Below are 21027 nucleotides of genomic sequence, written 5' to 3'. Positions count from 1 at the left end.
AGAGAATATTGTGTGGTAAGAGGTCCTGTGACAGGTTATCAGCTGTCATCTCTATTCCTCTGCAGGGAAAGGAAATGTGATCCTATGGTGCTTGAGGGCAGAGAGAGATATTAGAGTCGTAAATGGTCCTGGAAAAGCTCATAATGAATGAGAAGCGAGTGTCCAGAATTGTACTTCAAAGGAAGATAAATTCTAATTGCAATTGAGACAGAAAAGGCTTATTAGGGCTATCAAGGGGAGTGGAGCCTGTGTTTTACAAGAAGAGAATAGATGTGACTGCTCTTTAACTACGTGGGTGTATTATGATTAGTGATGACCCAGACAGTTCTGTTGCTGGCAACAGGCAAGGTGCACTTGGCAATAAAGCAGTGGATGCTTTGCGAGCTTGCTGAGTGCAGATCTTTGCTGCTTTCTGGGTGAAACTAAACCTATAATTCTCCTGGCAATCATTTTATTTAAATCATATTTAGGGGACTAAATACCATTGGCAAAAGACAAATTGTTTTTAAGTATCTTGATGGCTGCAAGTTGTGCTATAGTAGCAAATCAAAATGAGCATGTTAATGTGAAGAGAGAAATCTGTGAGGAAAGGGGGATTGCTAATGAACACTTGAGCAAAGCTAGGGGTTAACGTGATGCAGCATGGTGCTTTTGATTGGATAGCAAGTAGGTCTGTTGCTTAGACAAGTGGCCTTGTGCTGCTTTGAAAAATACATCTTCAAACACAATCATCTGAGTTTAGTGACTTGTGCAATTAAAAATGAAAAGAAAAAGGGCTTCCTATAACAGCAGCTTGGTGGCTTTCTCGCTGGCACTTAGAGTAGTTAGCACTGTTGAGGCTCTGATAAAGTGCTGACATGTGTCTCTAACTTGTGCTGTAACGATGTCTGAGGGGGAGGGGGGTGCGACAGCATCCCTTACGAGGCACGTGGGGAGCTGGAATAATGAGATATTGTGGCTCGTGTGATATCAGAGCACTCAGCCCTAATTCTCACAAGTGATGCTCTTCCTCGAGCCGTGCCAGCCAAGTTTTGTCTTACAGTCACTCTGGGTTAATGGTTATGGCCAACTTTCATCTGTTATGCTGACAGACGTGGTCAAAATGTATCACAGTAAATCTTAGAGAGGTCATTTATCATCATCTTGCTGTCTCTGTTTAGTTATCTTTATAGGAGCCTGTAATTTAATTACATATGGTATGCTGCATGTTTTGTATTGGCTGTTAAGCAGCTCCAGTGTTCTCTGTTTTGAAATGGCTCAGCTCTAGTGATGCAGAGACAAATACTCATTTCAGAACTGAACGAATGACTGAGATACTTGGAGCCTAGCTGCCCAAAATGCAACCAAGTGTTTTCTTCTCCCCTAAACCACTTTTGAACTTCTGGCCTGTAACTTCATCTGTAAAAGGAAGTGCTTGTTTTGAGCATTAAGCACTTTAGACAGTTTGACAATTTGTTCCTTTAACAGCACAGCTGCTGATACCTCATTTCCAAATTTCATCTGGACTTTTTCCTCCATACACAGGTAACGATTTTTCTCTCAGGATCACTGCATGTTTCATGTAGTCCTGCATGTTGAAGGGGAGTTAAAATATCTTCAGACATCCCAGTATTGGAACAGTACCAATTTTGACATGGCAACTAGTGAGTTTCAGTATGATGCCTGTTTCTGTAAGTGAAATGCTTGGGGTGATTCTCATTTTCCTCACTAGCCTTTTCCTTTACATGCCGTTGGTTTCAATGACCTCAGGGGTGGACTCAGCAGCAGCAGCTCCAGTGTGCCTTGGAAAGGGCTGCTCTTAACTTCCAGAATACTATTGAAGTCTTCTTAATAAAACTTACTGTGTTAAAGAGGGGGATGGAATAATGTCAAAATAAAATCTTTCTTAAAGCACTGTGAGTTTTTTTTATTATTATTAAGAAGAACAGTTTTAAAAGTCTGTTACCATGGCAGCAAAGCAGGCTGGCATCTCTGCAGTCAAAATCCCAAGCCTTGTTTGACTGTGATTAAAGTAACAGTGGTGTTTTAGCTTGCTGCTCTTCAGAAAAGGGTCTGATTGCACAACACATGGTGTTGAAGAACTGATTTCCTTTGAAGCTGGGGCAGTTTAGTTAACACGCTGCAGTTCTTGTTTCACTGTGTGGCTGTTCAAGGGAGGGCAGAGTAGCACTAATTCTTTTGATGGCCAACTTAAGCCAAACACAATACAATGTCCCTGGTGCTGGCAAGGAGTGTTTTAATTCTCAAGCTGCTCTGCTGCTGTCATCTGTTACTGTTAGCACTGCTCAGTGTAAAAGGCAGTTTTGTAAGCTGCCAGTGTCCTGACATGCAATTGGGTTTTAAGATCTGAAGGGTAGAGTTATGCTGGAGATACCAACTACAGTCATTTAATAAAGTTGTTGGTAGTATGTTGTAGGTGTTGCTTTCAGGAAAGTTGGGGGGGGGGGGGGGGGAAGGTGTTTTGAAACAGCTTCTTTACTGTTCATCCAGGCACAGGAATCTAGCATTGCTTCTGCTTCATGGCTGGACCCTGCACTAATCACACATGAAACACAGGACCTTGAAAGTTATGTTCTCCATCTTGGCCCAATCTTTCCTAACCAGTGAAAGGTGAAACAGACAGTGCCAGCCAGTGAAGTATAAGGCATGCAGGAGAAAGAAGAAAAAAATGTGTTCAGTTAAAACTATTTTCATATGGATCTTAATGTGGGTGGAAGCAGGAAAGCAGATTTGGACACTTCACAAATCTCGTGAACTCCTGTTTCTGGGTGAGCCACGATTGTAGAAGTCATCCTGAGGTTTTAAAATCTTATATGCTCACTTATCCTGTGCAAAGGTGATGTGCCTCTTCACTGTATTGCAGCCTGACTGAGGTGAAACTTACTTCCTTCAGTACTCTGATGTGCTGCTCAGGCATAAGCTGCCTTCTTCTGAGCAGGAGGGTCTTATAATGCCTGCACGGACTGCAGCAGCAAATAGTGATGTGTCAAGAGTTCAGGTGCAACCTTTCTCAGTGCACTGATCTCAAAGATGCTTTTAGCATGTAAACTATTTAACTGAAATAGGATGCTGTTAGGAACAGGTACATGCTTTGTAAACAGCTGCTATGCAGAAATAAGTGGTTTTTTTTATAAGAAAGTTTTTCTAGACAAAATGATCATCTGTCTTGTAGGTATTTCCAGCTTCTTTGCTGCCCTTGAGCATATCTCAGAAGGTCACTTTACGTATGAGTGATGCAAATCACAGACTCCCATTTCCAGTTGATTTTTCTTGGCTGGTTAAACAGCACCATGTACTCTAAAGAATACTTTGCTTTTCTACCAGTGCTTTGGGCAGTGGAACAGCCTTTTGTTTTCGTAGAAGATTGTGCTGCTGTCTGGGGCTTTGTTCTCTCCTTAAGGCAGTGTCAATTATGTGGACCGTGCAAAAAGTTTGAAGAAAAGTGTGTCCTTACAGTATAGACAGTCCCTTCATGCCAGTGTGTTCTCAGTATGGCTTGCCAGTTGTGCTGTTGTCCTTGTGTACCCAGCACTTCAGCTATCAGCAGAGATTCTGAAGGGAAAACGTGCATCAGCCATCCTGAAATCCAAGCTGAGGAGCAGAAATAAGCTTTCCTATTGGAAGAAAGAAATAAAGCAGTGTATCTGTGCAGATATCTCCCAGCATGCATATTGAAAAGGTAGACAACAAATCAGTTCCAGACAAACTTGAGCTAGGTTTATCTTAAGGCTGCGCCCTGTGTGTGACCTAAAAATCTGTAGAAGCTTAGTATAGAGATATCCTTATGTATGTGCCTGCAATTTCTTTTTGAACACGGAATGTGAAGCGATTGCTTTTTCTTTCCCCAGTTTGTTTGTGCAGATTCTTGTTTCCAGCCTTCATAATGAAACTGCTGAAACTGTCTCTTAATATGTTGCCTGGATGAATTTTAAAGGAGTTTAAAAGAAACAGTTCTCACTGGAGTAGCTCTGAGAGCACGCTTGATGTTGGCTTTGATCTTGTTTGTTACAGTAATCTTACTGTATCTGCAATCACAGAGGCAAAGATCGGGAACCTTTATTTGAGATCACATAGCTTAGTTAATTAGTAACTGCAGTAAAGCTCTTACAGCAATGATAGTTTATGATCAGAGTGAGGTTTGAAAACCACAAGCTGAAATGTTAGAAAAACAAGTGCATGCTGCTTTTTATTGTAAGGAAAGTATTTTAACTCTGAGGAGTTGCTTGCAGTTGCTGGGAAGTCTAGCATGTCTGAAAGCTGTGCGGACTGTTTTGGCATCATGTTTTTTCAGACTGCATGCAAACACGCTTCATTTAATACGGTAAGGGTGGTTAGGTATGGAAATGAATGTTACACTTGCTGTTAAACAGCTCCTGGAAGCTTTTTGATCTCTGTTTACATGACTTTTGTTTTTGTTTTTTTGCCTTACAATAAATCAGCAGCTTTCTTCCTGTGCTGGTTCAACGTGGCGCGGGAGCTCTCGTGCTGCGCCCTCCTTTCCAGTAAAAAGTCTAGACAGCAAATTCCCTGGTAGTGTATGCCATTTCGGATCGTTATGCCTTTTTGCTTTTTGTGAAGGCTTTTTAGAAACTGCATTACCTCACCCGTCGGCCTGGAGATTGAGCAGCCCGCGTTGCTGATAGGCCTGCAGCACCCTGCACTGAGCCAATGGACAACTTCAGCTTCAAACTCTTAATGAGCAAAAGAGCAGCGTCTCATTTAGGGCTGAGAGTTAATGTGGGCTTTCTTTTTTTATTTGTGTGTGTGTGTTACTTCTGAAAGACAAGCCACTTAACAATTATGTGCCATATTGCTGACCAGTGAAGCTGAACAAATAGCTATTTACATTGACAGATCAGAGGAATGTGTAAGTGCATCCTGGTAACCTACATTTTCTGTGCCAAGAGATTTGCAGCTGACTGCCTGGGTGACTCACTCCTTGGATTAGGAGATGAGGTAATGCTTTTGAGATACAGGGTGATGTCATTCCTTTACCTGAGCTGCATGCCGATGCTGGTTGCTATACTTTCAAGGAAAGTCCCTTTGCTGATTCTCATATACCAGAGCTGCATAACTCCGAGGAATTGATACTGTTTCTGTGTTCCTAAAGCCCCTGCATGTAAAACCACGTTGGTGTCCACAAATGCCCTTTTGTTATATGGGTATACCTGCACCTGGAAGCATACATGTTCTCATACCTGTTCCTTTACTCAAATAAAGCTGTTTTAGTAATAAAGGAGCTTTGTGTAGTCAGGTACAATCCCCGACTACTGCCATGTCACACAATCCCATTAATAGAAAGATTCATCCTAGAAGGTGAATTATTTCTTTCGGTTCTGTTACTCCATTGGAGCTTTCTGTGAAATGCCATGTTTGTGGTGGGTGGTAACCAAAATGTCTACTTACACTTATCCACGGTCCATTTAACCCCATCCATTTCTGCTCTGTGTTTGTCCTTCAGTGCTATGGCTCTTTCTGCTGCCTGTGCTTGGTGCTCTGATGTGTTCACCAGCAGCAGCTGTGTCTTTTCTCAGCCTTTATTTCCAATGTCACACAGGACGTGCTGCTCCCGTGGGCCGATTCCCAAGGTTGGGAGCACAGGCAGGTGATCAGCAGAACTAACTGGAGCGGTCAGATCTGTTGTCTGTGGCTGCTGAGCACCAAGGCTGTAACAGATGAGCAGCTACCATTGGAAAATTTCTGAAGGCATACAAGGCATGACCTGATTTGACTTGTATCTTGGGAGTGCAAAAGCATGTGTTGCTAAGCAAGCTTATTCTGTGTTGGGGATTTGAGTGTGCCGTTCCCTGAAATGACCAACGTTTTGCCAGTTGCAGGGAAATTTTCCCAAAATTACTACTGAGGCTCTGGAGAGAGAGGTTCAAGATGAGAGAAATGCCTGGGGTGCCTTATGTCATGTTGTGCCCGGAGCTCAAAGACTTACTTAAGAGCTTCCCTTGCTCAGAAAAGCCTCCTCACTTTGCAAAGCGATTGGCAAGGTGCTCTGAGTATACACTGAGCCACACAGCCCCTGCTGTTGTGACTTCCAGGGAGCGTATCTGGAAGTCTGAACCCACGCATAGCTGTCCAGCTGCCAGCAGCACACACGTGGCTTGGCCAGGCTATATGAATTTAGCTGGCTTGTGGCCTGGCTGAATTTCTTCTGGCTCCAGCTTGAAGTCAGCCTCAGATCCTTGCAGGTGTTTGGTATATCTTGAGAGGTGAAGATGCAGGTAGTTGTTCTGCAGCAGTAGTAGTACAGTGCTGATCAGAATCGGACAGATTGGAGTGGCTCACATGTACGTGGAGTTGTAACACCTCGATGGCATAACAGGGTTTGCCTGACTGTGTGCTGAAACAGTGCTACAGGAGCTACTTTAGTTTTTGGTGGGTTGGAAAGTTGCCTTTGAAAAGAGCAGTGTCTGTTGTTCATTCTTTTTTCTTTCACATGTAGTATCTTGCATTGCTGGAGATAAAGCACAGCTCTCCAAATTACGTGCAGGTGAACTGAACTGGGTGTGGGAAGAAGCCTCATGGATAATTTTTTAACGCTGTGCTGCACAGGCTAAAAGTTTTGATCATTATTATGTGCTTCTGGAGGACTACATTACAAAAAACATTTTTTGATACTACTTTTCTGTGCTGAATGTTGTAACAAAGTGCCCCAGCTTGGTTAAGGCTGCGAGTTTAGCACAGACTTCTTTTGTTGTTAAAAAGCATTTTCCACAATCTGCATGGCTTTGTTTCTAAAGATCACAAGGCTTCTCTCACATATGATTGTTTATATAAACCTTTTGTTTGCTTTAGTTTTCCACTAATCATGTGATTTCTACAAATGACCCCCTGCACAAATGTTTGCCTTTTACTGTTTTATTTCTGTGCACGTATTTAATCATGCATATGTGTACACGTCCTCCCTCCCTTCATGGTAAGACATAGTGCAGCATTTTTTCAATTATATGTTGTATTTCTGAGAAGAATTTTTCATCATGAGCCATCTTGCAGTTTTTCAAAGCCAGAAAGCCTTTGTCTTTGATCCCTTAGGTGCAGTCACTAACATTATCAGGTAATTCCCCTGAACTTTCCTTCTGAATGATGTATATCCAAGCACTGCAAGGAAGGAGACCAGTGATGACACATGCACGTCAACAAGATCTGTCTTTCCCTCCATCTTTATGTGAATCTCAACTTTGCTCGTGCTGTTTGCTCTTGTGCAACCCACAAGTCTCGTGTTAGAGAGCATTTTAATCATGCAGAAGGTGTAGCATCAGAACTTAGATTAGTTCCAGAAATAATAAGCAGAAAACTCCTGGATCATGCGTGTATGTTTCCTTTGAAGTGACTGATATACATGCACCAGAACCAGTCTTTAGAACGTGTAAGGGATCTGAATATAATGTAATTATGTTGTAGGGTACTGCCCAAATGGACAGAAGGTCTGCAAAAGCATTAAAATCTTCTGTGTTAATCCATATCCTCAAAAGCTAAGATTAGAGGGATTACGGTTTCTCTCTTCTCAACAGGCGCAGCCACCGTGGCTCCACAGCATTAGTTATGGTCTATCATGCTGATAATGAGTTTCTTAATAAGTCCCTTAGTACTCATTGACAATGACTCATGCTTCCGAATGAGGATCTCCTTGAGAATCTGTCTAATGGATGGAACTCGGATCCCGGTGAAGAATTTGTGATGTATTGTGTGTTTTAAGAAAAATCCGAGTTTGAAGGGAACTGTATATAAACATAAGATGAGGGAAAGTTGGATTTAATCTTTTGGAAAGCCAGAAAAGGAGTGTAAGATCTGTCAATGGTAGTTGCTCTGTCTGCTTTAAAGGAGGGTGGCTATTCTGGTGTAGTCATCAACTGCAAAAGGGCACACTTATAGCCTCAGCTTTTCTTTTAAGACAGAATTCTGTCATCTGATCTGCAAAAAATGCTCCATTCTGTATTTAGTAATACATTCACTCTGGGGAAGGGGGGTAGAACTGTACAACATTACCTCGAATGCCACTGTCTCAAAATGATCACAAATAATGTGCAGTACTTTAGCCACTGACTGACTGACTGTTCAGTCTCTTCAGGACTGCTTCTATTCTTATTTCTCGTGTTGAATTAAACAAATCAACTCATAGAGCATTAAAATAGTACACTTAAAGTGTTACACACTGAACTCTTTTTTAACAAAAACCAGCACAGTATTGATTTAATTAATGTGATGCCTGAAAGTGTTCTTCGTAACTTTGTAAAACAAGATTCTGGGATACAAAACCATAAAATAAGATGCTGAAGTATTTATCATTGTACTTGCTCATACTGTGCTTCATTTTGCATTTTCCATCTGTGTATATCTTGCTAAAAGTAGTAGCTAATGTTCTTTTGGCTTATTTTAGGAATTTGGAAATAAGATGATAATTCCTTCCTTGGATGGAGACCTTTTCCAGTGGGATCGAGATCGAGAGAGCATGGAAGCAGTTCCTTTTACAGTTGAATCCCTTCTTGAGTCATCCTACAAACTGGGCGAGGATGTTGTCTTAGTTGGGGGGAAGTCTTTAACAAGCTACGGGCTGAGCTCATACTCAGGGAAGGTAAGAGCCTCTAAAGTTGTCTTGTGTGTCCAGCATTTGCATGTCTTGTGCTTCTAGTACTATCTTGCAAGTAGATTGGTCTTAGTACAAGCTGCAGTACAGTTCTGGTGTATGACTGCACAGCATCAAGGAGCAGAATTCAAATTTCTTGGGAAACAAATGAAGCAGGCTGTCATAAGACTTAGCAGCTGGTGCAGTAAGATGACACTGTTGAGAGCATCACCGCAGTGTCTTCTTGCGTGTGAGCTTCTGCTCTCTCCCTTGTACTGGCTCTGTCACTTGCCATTTGCTAAGTAGAATCAATTTGCTAACCTAACAGAAAACTCTTCGCTTTTTATTGGATTACTTTTGTGCTGAGTTAGCAAATTCAGAGCAAGGGGAAGAAATGACCCCTTTCTGCCGAATTGGAAGATGAGTTCAGCTTTATTATGTAGCACTGCCTGGAACAGCCTTCACAGTTCAGCTTACTGAACATCAAATAAGGTTTTAGTTGATGCGTTCTTCACACTCGCAGATTTTGTTTTTTTTTCTCATTTTTTTTCTGGATGAAAATAAGAAAAGCATTCAATGTGCATGAACTTCTCAGATTTGTAGCTGTTGCCAGTCAGCTTACACTGCCTTAAGGAGAAGTTCTTACATTTTAAACTCATGCAGAAGTTAAGTTGAAACCTGCTTTCTATCTGACTGGTTCAGAAAGTGTTTTTAGTCTGAAATCTGGTTAAATGTTGTGTGTTTTTAAAAAGGGAAGGGAAAAAAGGGTTAAAACTCAGGAATTGATTGCATTGTTTTGGCTTTCTTAGACTCCCGTTTCCATGTCACGTATTAGTAAAGTGATCGTAGATACTCTGTGTAGTGAATAACAGATGTTTGCTAAAATCAAAAGTTTGTTTATAAAGTGTATAAAAAGAAAAGTGATAATGCTTTTCATCTTTAAACTTCCAAAAGTTAAAAAAAATAAAATAAAACCATTTTTTTCCATTTTGACCAGGTGTTTTCACATAGAACAGCAGTGCAGTTTCTATAATGATCACTCATGATAAAGGTCCAAAGCAAGAGTTTATGAAATCATTTTGATTTTTTCATTGATAGCAAAGGGTGCTTGTACCAGCACTTGGGGGAATGGAAATTTCAGTTCCTGCTTTGATTGCAGGCCAAGACTCACAGTACCAGAAATGCTGCATGCAGGACATAGTGCTTCACTCTTCCATGTTAAGAGTTTTGGCAGTGTGCTGTTTTTGGCAGTTAATGTCAGTTCACATTTCTGAAAGTGTGTCCAACTTACTTTCAAAACACAGATGGCTTTATATATTCCACATACTGTTTGAGAATTGGACTGCTGCAAAGTCTATCTATCAGCATTAAATAAGGTCCCCATCTCCTTTTAATAACTGAGAAGACTGACTGGGATGGCTCTGTAGTATTTTATATAGATCAATAGTACTTAATTTGAAGTTAATAGAGTTATGCTGAGGTGGATATGGCACGAAAACAGAATTATGCTATGAACCTACTTCTAGAAATTACGTCAATAGACATAATTCCTTTTTTTCTCACTAGGATTTCTTTCTGTTAGAAGTAGAAAAACATGCAAAGAATAAAAAAAGACAAGGATGGCCCAGACTGTAGAATCCTAAAACTTTTTGCCAATGCAGTTCTCTTACACCATGCTTTTTCAACATCCATCAGTTAAACATCTAAAATAAGAGCTCTAAATCTGCCGTGAGCTGAAAATGTACTATAAGAATTGTTAGTTTTGAACATTTGTGTTAGATGCACTTTTTTTGGTCTTGAAGTTGTTTGGATTTCCAAGCTGGGAGTCTCTTGCCTCGTCCCTTAGGTGAAGTACATCTGCTCAGCTGTGGGCTGTCGCCGGTGGGATGATGAAGAAGCAGAGCAGGAAGACACGCTCCTGTTACGCCGAACTCAGAAAACAGTTCGTGCTGTTGGACCACGCAGTGGTAATGAGAAGTGAGTGTTATAATTACAGAGGTCTTAATTTGTAACACTTTAAGAATTTGACCTTTTTACTCTCAGTAGATAAGTGTAAGGGAGTTTGGACTGTTAGCCAAAGGAATGTAACAAATGTTATTTAGCACCCAACTCTTCTGGTCTTCAACATTTCTGAAAAGAAATCTCTAAGTTCAGTTTTAGACCATTAGAAAAAATACTTGTCCACACTTATTTCCTCTTAAGTCAAATGATAGTCACTTTTCCTTATATACCTTAAAAGTCTCTCATTGCTCTACTGCAGAAGACAAATGTGTCTACTGTTCGTTCTAGCTGATGATTCAGTACAGCAGGAAATAGCTTGAAATCCTTCTGTGGTTTTTTGATTCTCTTCTTAAGTTCTTTACCTACTCATGATAACTGTCCCTTTTTTATACTTGATGATTTAGCTTTCAAGTTGACTAAGAAAACCAACACATTAAGACTGAAGACATTTCAAAAAGCCTAATTCTTACATCTCTTTTTGTTTCATACTGTAGGTGTTCTTTTCTTTGCAAGCTGTAGAAACTGCTTTGGTCTGTGACTTCCCTCATGCTCTCACTTTGGAGTTTTCAATACATTAGGATTTCTATAAAAATACCACACACACAAAACAAACAATATGTATCTTCATATACCAACCCAACAACAACTGGAAAAACAACAACAAACTTAACACCTTGTAAACACAAGTTTACAAGGCTGGTTGGTATATGAAGATACAGTACCTGCCCAACAGTTCAGGAGAGGGCTAGTGGTTCTCTGTTCACCTGCTCCCTCTTCTGTTTGCAGCAGGATTTGGCAGATAGTGTGCAGTCTGTCAGAGATAAGGTAATTAGAGTTTGAATAGATTAGCAATTGAGAAGTCTTAAAAGAGAAATCTTGATTCTCAGAGACTGATACTGCCAGGGAGAGAGGTATGTCATGAAAACATGGTTTTCGTTTGTACATGTCTTTCAATAACATAGCATGGTACCTTCTGTACGTGAATTCTTCAGTCATTGTAGCCAGAAATAGAGATGCTCTGGGTACCCAAATATATTGTTGAAAGAGTATTTTCATTCCTTTTGCTCCTTCAGACACAGACTTACCATTCTTTCCCCTCTGTACCTTTCTACAGCTCTATTGGGCTCTGTGTGGTGGAAATAAGAACTCCTGAGGTCCTCAGGATAATTGTTTTTGTCCCATTTTGTTGGCTTACAAAAATTGAAGAGCTTTTGGCTGTTCAAGACAGCCCTGTGTTCCTTATAGTCATATTTTTCAGAGTACATTGACCTGTAACATGAGCCGCCTTGGTTTCATTGAAGTGCCTATCAAAGAGATCCTGTGTTAAGTTTTGTGTGTGGGGTTTAAAAAAAAAAAAGAAAGCACCATCCTTTCTCTAGCTTGAAAACCTTACATTTAAAATAAAATGTCCTTTGTTCATGAAGTATGTCTTCTGTAGAATGCTGCTTCCTAAATACTTTATGGTTTTATCAGCTATGTAACATCTTTCTCCCTAAACAGACCTAGCTGTATTATTTGATGATCTTTAATTGCCCTCTCCATATGCTTTACCTTTAATGTCATTGGCAGTACTTCACCAGCTGTTTTCTAACCTTGGGTATCAAACAAGATTTCTTTCTTGTTTGGTTTGTATTCTGGATACAGTTACAGGATTAGCACTCCCTCTCCTGGTACAACTGTGTTAATCTGACTGACTGGGAGTTTAATATGAAAATTTGGGCCAAATATAGGTAATTCAGTTTAAGAATCTTTGAACTGAGGTTATGGAACTTGCTTAGAAATGTAACTGTGTAACTAACTTTTAAAAAATCTTTTTTTCTCTTTTTCTATTAGGTGGAATTTCAGTGTTGGTCACTTTGAGCTGCACTATGCCCCAGACATAGAAAACAGAGCAGGATACATTGAGAGCAATTTTAAATTACATGTGAATAAAGAAGAAACAAAAATAATTTCAGATGTGGATGAGCAGGAGGCAGTGATGAAAGATACAGTTATAAAGGTCTCAGTAGCTGACTGGAAGGTTTTGGCTTTTAACAAACGAGGAGGGCATCTGGAATGGGAACACCAGGTATGGAAAGAGACAGAATAATAAATGTTACGGTTGTAGAAGCTGTGCAGCTTCATAGGTGATATGTATCATCCTGGGTTTTTAGATGCTGTCTCTGCGTTTAAAAAAGAAGGCACTTATCTGTTTGTAACTTATTTTATTGAAGTTCTGTTTTTGAGTTGCTACATCTGTTACAAAAACTAAACTGAGGAGAATTTAAGCACATTAGTAAGCTTCTTATATAACACCTAATTAATATGACATTAATTTCCCTTTTACCTCTTTCAGTTTTGCACTCCAATTGCTTCTGCGTGGCTGGTTAAGGATGGCAAGGTAATTCCAATCAGTCTGTTTGATGACACAAGTTACACCACAAACAGTGAAGATGAAGAAGATCTTGTGGAAGCTGCCAGAGGGGCCACAGAATCCAGTGTCTATTTGGGTGAGACACCAGCTGTTGTAAATACAATTGTTTTCTGTGAGCTTTTAGTAAAGCACATCTTTCCATAGCAGTAGGATTAATATCTATGACTATTTGGCCTAAAGTGGTAAATAAATAATGTTTTGTTTTGACAAAGGAAAAAAAAGGCTTTAAAACCATGCATGCATCTATTCCATTTTGATTAGGATACGTTTACTACTTTGTAGGTGCAGTACTTTGGAGGTGATTCAAGTCTTGAAACTTCTAGAGCTAGGTCTGTAGTTAACAGTGCTGTCTTATTGCTCAGAAAGCCATTAAGAATTATCCCCCTCTAGCCCTCTAACTTTTCACATTATTTTTTTTTCACTGCACTGATCACAGTAACTTACCATGAAGATATTTCAGTTAAGCTCATATGTGATTGAGTTTTTATCCAGCTATTAGAATTAATTTTGTGTGATTTGTGACAGTTTGAAATAGTGACTCCAGGCCCTTCTTCTCAGCTGCCTATCTGTCTCTGCATGGTGGATGGGCTTTGTTTTTCTTAGACTTTTTTTTTTGTCTTAGCCTCTTTCTAGAAGCCTTTCTTATTAGTGGTTACATAGATGTTTCCAGCCTTCCTGTTAACAGCTGTTGAAGAGTAGTGTCACCACTGTTAACAAGGGTAGGAAATTAGAAGTCTTATTTAGGCTGAGCCCAAAATACTTAGTAACTCTTCAGAACTGGTGGCAATTTTCTGAAGATGTTCTGGTCTTGTGGTTTTCCTAGAGCAAAGGGAACATATACTACTTGAATTCAATCAGTCAGTATCTCAGATTCTCAGAATATAAAGAAATACTTCCAGAAATATTCTGAACCGTACATCTTAACTGTATGATTTGAGTCTGAGAATGAATCATGGGGCTGCAAGGGACCTCTAGAGATCATCAAGTCCAATCCCCCTGTTAATGGAGGGCTCCCTAGACCAGGTTGCACAGGTAGGCGTCCAGGCAGGTCTTGAACATCTCCAGAGATGGATACTCCACAGCCTCTCTGGGCAGCCTGTTCCTGTGCTCTGTCACCCTTATCATGAAGGATACCAAGTCCTAATAGTATGCTCTCTGGTTTGTTTTTCAGGTATGTATAGGGGCCAGCTGTATCTTCAGTCTTCAGTCAGAATTTCTGAAAAATTCCCAACCAGCCCAAAGGCTCTGGAATCCAGGAATGATAATGCAATTATTCCCCTCCCCAAAATTAAATGGAAACCCTTAATTCGTAAGTAACAATTCAGAGTCTCATTTACTTTCTTAGCCCTAAAAGCATCTTTCTGGGTTTTTTTTTTTTCAAACTAGTCTAATAGATCTTGAATGAGTTTACAGTTGGAAACATCTGTGCTCTAGTAATATTTTTTTTTAGATGAGGTATTTGAATCGTAGGTGACTCTATGGATTTAATGGGATCTTCTAAAGTAATGAAATCTTGGTCATCTAAAACAATTGTTTTGCCAAAAGAAGAATTTTTTGCACGATGTGAATATGAGTTAGTTGACTTGTCACTTTAGCTGGAAAGAAGTATTTAGTGGTGGTTACTCCTCTTGATTTTTACCTTCTTTGTGTTTCCTTGTATTAATTTCGGTTCTCATGGCCTGATCTGGATCTGGCAAACTGATATTTTTTAAGATAATGCAGTTGGAGTTCTCATGTAAGTCATCCAAGAGCAGAATTTTGTGAATAATACTTAATCTGAGAAAGTTGTCTCTGTTTTGCTTAGATTCTCCTTCCAGGACTCCAGTGTTGGTGGGGTCGGATGAATTTGATAAGTGTCTCAGCAACGACAAGTATTCTCATGAAGAATACAGTAATGGAGCACTCTCAGTTCTACAGTATCCATATGGTAGGTGGACCTTCTCAGGTTTGAAGTGTTACACAACAAAAACAAAAAAGTGTGTGAACAAAGACATAGAAGAAATGATTGCTTTGTAGTTGCATACAAACAAATCTATGCCTTCTTTGTGTCTTTTATATGCAGATAACGGTTACTACTTACCCTACTACAAAAGAGAGAGAAGTAAACGTAGCACCCAAATCACTGTTAGATTTTTTGATGATATGAATTACAAGAACATTCGCAAAAAAGACCCTGTTCTTCTGCTTCACTGGTGGAAAGAAATAGTTGGCACCATTGTATTTTGCATTGTGGCCACAACATTTATTGTACGCAAACTTTTCCACCCCCATCCTTACAGCAGAGTAAGTATTTTTTTTTCCCTGAATCCTAAATACAGAATGTAATATTGTAGCCTTTTTCTTTTGGTTTTGATTCTGCTTTCTGTGGTGTTAATAATTTGAGATAACCTAGACTAAATTTATTATTTAATCTGTGAAGCCTGTCAGCTGCCACGAACAATTTGCTTATCTGCTTCAGCAAGCAGATTATATTGCCTCAACCATATCTGATTACTTTGGGGAGGCTTACAGTGTAATTATGGGATGCCTTATCTACATGTACGAACCGATCCCAAGTACTCAGGACTTGAATTTTTGTTTTTGTTCTTGTTTTGGTCATGATATTAGCTGCGGAAGGAATCTGAAACACAGTGTCAGACCGATAGCAAATATGAGTCTGCTTGTGGAGATGCAAAGGACACCAGCTGGAGTGATGTCAAGAGCTCTGGATACGTATCAAGGTGAATTCAGTTCAATACAGCTCGTGTAATGTTTTTAGTCAGTGTGAAAACTAATGCTGCCTGGAGGAAAGAGTTGGTGGTCATTAGTTTTTACCTACCCTAGTCCTCTGACCCCACAGAATAATGAGAAAGAACCCTTTTGCCCCATTATCATCAAGAGGTCGCTGTTGTGATCAGTCTGAGCAGTCCCTCAGAGCCTGCATAGAACCTCTGCTTGGGAATGTTGCTGAACTATTTCCTGCTGTTAGGTGAAATGAAGGATTGATTCTTAATATTCTTAATCAATGTTTATTCTGTCTGTTCCTGTGCTTGTGGATTAGAACAGGGGAATTGCAGATGTAAACATGTTTTATTTACACTGCAGAACAAGCTGAGTATATAGGGGACGAACCTTTGTAGCTCATTAGGTAAAAGTTGTTTAAGGTGGGTGTATAGGGGCTTGTCAGTGGTACTCTGGAAAAAATGGAACTACTTCTAATTTGACAAAAATAGGAACTGGACAATTTAAAATGAGTAAGAAAGGTAGTAAGATTTAAGAAGTGATGTTTCAGAAGATGTGCTCAGGGCTAGTAGCAAAAAATACTTATTTGTGGTGGGGTTAAAAGCACATAATGATTTGGAAAATACTCGTCTAACACCTCCAGGTTTGGGCACGGGAGTTTAACTGAAATATCTGTGGTCTGTGATTCTGTAGTCATAAAAACCAGCACTCTGGAAGGCTTCTTCAGTTTGTCAGGTTCATGTGTAAGGAGTCTTGCTGAGGATGTGATAGACTCTGAATAAATGCATAATCAGCACCTGTCAGTTTCCTAAGTAGGTAACCATCTGATTACCTTGGTGGGTGGGCAAGCAGAGAAAGAAGAGGAGAAATGCTTGAAGTCATTCAGCACATTTTACCTGCACAGAGTTATTTAATGCTTAAACCCTTTCCCCTTACAACAAAAACAAAACAAACAAACAAACAAAAACAACACACATAGCCTTCAATTATGTCTGTCCTTGCTAATGCATTTTCTCCATCCATTCTTCTGTCCCTTATTCACACCACTCTCCTGCCAGGTACCTGACAGATTTTGAACCAATTCAGTGTCTGGGCCGTGGAGGCTTTGGAGTTGTTTTTGAAGCCAAAAATAAAGTGGATGACTGCAACTATGCTATCAAAAGGATCCGTTTGCCTAACAGGTACTGAATGAGCTTGCTGAGATCTAGAAACATTAATGAATAGCAGGATCTTACACAGAACCATCTGTTCCTGAACTCGTTTCTCAGATTCTACATTAGGATGAATGACATACTTTTTAATGGGCGGGCTGACTTAATTGTGGCATCAAGAATCTGGCATATGTATTCACAGCAGAAGGGTGACCTGCTTGGCTAAGCTACTAACATAGCAGAACCCTTGTGAGGATGCTGCAGCTACATTGGAACTCCTTTGATTTCCTTGATGAATTGAGCCTTTAATAACAGCACTACTTATTTGTAGCACTGTTAATTTGCTTCTCTCCTTTCTTTCCTTACCTTACCTACTCCACCCTTTCTTTCTCATCCCCTTTCCTCTCCTGCTTTTTTTACTCCCATTTATCCATGTGTTTCATTCTCTGGTCCCACAACCCCTACCTTTTCTTTCAGTCATAGGTGGTCAAGCCTTGATGCTGAATTATCCTACACAGAACTTCCTTTTAGTGGGAGATGGGAGACACTGCTTCTGGAAATCTCAAGTTAGAACAGCAACAGGCAGGCCAGTAGTGGGAGGGGGTAAAGCTGTGAAATCTAGAATTAATATTTTTTGAATGTGTTAAATAAGCGTGATTATTTAAGATCAAAGGTTTTGTTCAGAAATTTAAGGTAGCCTTTTCCAAGCATATCCAAATCCATTAAATGAAACCATTAGACTTCCTTTGATGGAGTGTTATGGTCTTAATAAGAGAGTTTATATATTTAGTCCATAGAATGAAGATAGTCTTTATGTTCTGCCGATTAAGAAAGAAACACTAAGGTGTTACTGTCTGTCTTTTGTGTCAGTGTCTTCTACATCCCTGTAGAATATTGCTCTCTAGTGGACTGTTTTTTCTGTCCTTGTAAACAGTTGAGAACAAGATGAACTTTTCTTTTCAGTTTTGCTGCCTGTAATTATGTGAAAAGAGGTGACTGAATGCTTAGCTGTTATGAGCACACTGCTCCTCCATGCTTCTAACATAAAGGGATTACTTTGTGGAATTTGAATGTGTCTTTTGGGTGAAGAGCTGTACTACGAGCCTGGCTTATACTGGGCTAACTTTGGTTAAATTCTTTTGCAGAATTTTTCTGTGCTATGCTGTTGCTCTGTGTAACCACATCTCTGTTTTTCTTCTAACCCCAAATCTTAGGGAACTGGCACGTGAAAAAGTGATGCGGGAAGTCAAGGCATTAGCTAAACTTGAGCATCCAGGTATTGTTCGGTACTTCAATGCGTGGCTGGAAGCTCCACCTGAGGGGTGGCAGGAAAAGATGGACGAACAGTGGTTAAAAGATGAAAGGTACCTTGTGGGTTTTTATTCAGTTGAATTTGAGGTTGTACACCAACAGAAGAGGGGAACTGGAAGATGACAAGGAAGTGCTGGAAAGAAATAGTGACTGACTGTCAAATTTTCAGTTCAGCAAGCTACAAAAAATATCATGTTCATGCGTGGCATTCTTGATTTCTGGGTACTCCATTGTATTAAGTGCCTTCTTGAAGCTTCAGAAACATCTTGTAATTCTTACTATCACTTCTCTAACTGAGGAAGATCAGAGCATTGTTTGCTACTGTGATTCAGTTTTAAACTTTGGCAGCTCTGTCCTCTCTGTTCCTCTCCACAACTGTCCTTTTTTTTATTTCTATCTTGGTTTTGATAGCTGTGATTCAGTACTTCAGTTAATGTATGTCAGCATTAAGTCTGTGAGGGATTACCAGTCTGGTGAGTTATAAAGCTTGGTAGAATTAGGTTAAAAATGAAAAATTAGATAACGAAGGTAGGTGTTAGGAGTACAGAAAAGGTGGGTGTATGTCAGCAACATTTAAAGGTGGCAAGGGAGAATGAAGCCTAATATTCTCCTGATCCACTATTCAGTAGTTTCATAATAACATTTGAACATGCCTAACAATTCTTAGAAGAGTTCATATTTTAGGTAACAAATTAACATTTTGCAGCTGTAATTCTTTTAAGGCACTTTAGATAGTCATTGCAATGCTTGTTGTAAAGGAACGAGGGTTTTTTTTGAGCTGAAGATGAGCCTGATTGCACATTGGGAACTCAGCAGTAGTTTGCTAATTTCTCTTTTCTCATTTGGGAGATACTTTCCATAACATTCTTGTCTCAGTTAGAAGATATTATACTTGCTAAAAAAAAATAGGTGACAAATCCTACTTATTCTCACACATGGGAAGTTAGTTCCTGCTTTGATGTGATACTTTGTTTTCAGAAAAAGTCTTCTGAAATTGCATTTTAGTGGGATGAAGTAGTAGTACTTCTGTAGTACTGACCTCTTCTTTTTTTTCCTAGCACTGATTGGCCACTCAGTTCTCCTAGTCCAATGGATGTCCCATCATTTAAGAACAGAACAGAGCCATTTTGTATGAAGGATCACATTGAAGTTATTGCCACTTCATCAGAGAAGGGAAGGTCCTTCTCTGTGGGAATACCATGTGGTCCATCTGATTCATCTGAAAGTGAGTTCTCTCCTCTGGAGTTTTTTGCTTCAGACAACAGGGATTTGCACCAATCAGAAGATCCACTATTAAACCTTCAGGACAGTGTTCTTACAGGCTGTGATGTAGAAGACAGTACTATCAACAGTAATGATTTTGGTCGCTCTGAACTGGATCACTCCCTGGAAGTCTGTCTTCCAGCTGTTCCTGTGGTACACCTAAGGGAAGGGACCTCCTCCTCTATTGTGTTTGAGGATTCTGGTTGTGGAAATGCTTCTAGTAAGGAAGATAAAATTGATGCTTCATCTGATAAAAGCCTTTCTGAGAACAAGCCAACGAGTACAAAGGAACCTGGTAACAAGAAATCTTCAGGAAGTCCCCTGTCTGTTTCTCCTCCAAGGCCAACAAGTTTAAGCCTGGACCTTTCTAAAAATACTGCAGAAAAAGTCAAGCCCACCTCTCCAAAGGTGTATCTTTACATCCAAATGCAGCTCTGCAGGAAAGAGAACCTTAAAGACTGGATGAGCAGAAGATGCATAATAGAGGAGAGGGAAAGGACAGAGTGTCTGCAGATTTTTCTGCAGATAGCTGAAGCCGTTGACTTCCTGCATAGTAAAGGATTAATGCATAGGGATCTCAAGGTTTGTATTCGTAGGGCACTATAGGAAATGTTTTTATCTCTTGGCATGTCTGAAGTTTCCAAATTCTGGTTTGAGTTACTTTAATTACCTTACTGGCAGTGTCCTATAGACAAACATTTTTCTCATTTACTTCTGTGAGATTTTCTTTGGAGCAGCTGTAACTTGAACTACCTGTGCTCCAGTATTGTAAAATTCCTGAAACACGTGGACTGACTCAGATGGCATTACTAGCTTGAGTGGTAGCAGTTACATATTTGACTGCTCCTAACACAGCAGTGCCAGTTCTGCTTTAAACTGTCAGATCATGTGTTGTTACAGGTAGCGTGGTTTTGTTTTGTTTTCTGTGAGAGTAGTACAGCATTGGAGAGAAACCACCTGGAATGGCTGAGGCTGGCAGGGACCTCTGGGTCCCTCTGACCCAGCTCTGCCCAAGCAGGAACACCCAGCACAGGGTGCCTGGGCACACATCTGGGCAGGTTTGGGGGAAAAAAAAGAACAGATTTGGAGGAAACTGTCACTCTTGTCTCTGTGCCAGTGCTTCAGCACTGCCCAGGACAGCAGTGCTGCCTGATGGGCTGGGGGAGCTCCTGGACTCTCGGTTATACATGGGCACCACTGAACAGAGCCTGCCTCTGTCCTCTTGCACCTTCCTGCAGGCATTTGTGGACGCTGATGAGATCCTCCTGAGCCTCCTCTGCTGTAGGCTGAGCAGTCCCAGCTCTATCAGTGTCTCCTCGTAGGAGAATCTCTCTGAGATAGTTGACTACAGTAATCTCAGGATGGATGTTAGAAAAGCTGAATTAATGTCTGTATAACAATTTGGAGATGTAGTGCTCCAGGAAGTAATAATTACTTATTCATTACTGCAGAAGTCTATACAGGTTTGTTCATTGCTGAGCTATATGGCAAAGAAGGCTATTTGGAAACCTCTTCTATCACTTCAAATGAAGCAGATAATTCTGACACATTTTTTCTGCTTTCCATAGAAATACTGCTGGACAGCAGCAGTG

General features: G+C 40.2%; 1 protein-coding gene across 1 annotated transcript in view; it reads left to right on the top strand.

Annotated features, from left to right (window-relative positions):
• Nucleotides 1–21027, top strand: part of EIF2AK3 (eukaryotic translation initiation factor 2 alpha kinase 3) — a 37403-nt gene that overhangs the window by 10251 nt on the left and 6125 nt on the right. The window contains exons 3-13 of the mRNA XM_065735936.1: nt 8390–8584; nt 10422–10552; nt 12410–12644; nt 12912–13065; nt 14161–14298; nt 14794–14916; nt 15052–15272; nt 15597–15709; nt 16769–16891; nt 18076–18225; nt 19231–20017. Of these exons, the coding sequence (XP_065592008.1) occupies nt 8390–8584; nt 10422–10552; nt 12410–12644; nt 12912–13065; nt 14161–14298; nt 14794–14916; nt 15052–15272; nt 15597–15709; nt 16769–16891; nt 18076–18225; nt 19231–20017 (2370 nt within the window). The remainder of the gene's footprint in view (nt 1–8389; nt 8585–10421; nt 10553–12409; nt 12645–12911; nt 13066–14160; nt 14299–14793; nt 14917–15051; nt 15273–15596; nt 15710–16768; nt 16892–18075; nt 18226–19230; nt 20018–21027) is intronic.

The sequence above is a fragment of the Cyrtonyx montezumae genome, unplaced genomic scaffold (assembly GCF_038088225.1).
Source record: "Cyrtonyx montezumae isolate F1298 unplaced genomic scaffold, pur_monq_1.0 scaffold_2, whole genome shotgun sequence".
Classification (NCBI taxonomy): domain Eukaryota; kingdom Metazoa; phylum Chordata; class Aves; order Galliformes; family Odontophoridae; genus Cyrtonyx; species Cyrtonyx montezumae.
The sequence above is the reverse complement of the archived record's forward strand: the minus strand, read 5'-3'. Positions and strand labels throughout refer to the sequence as shown.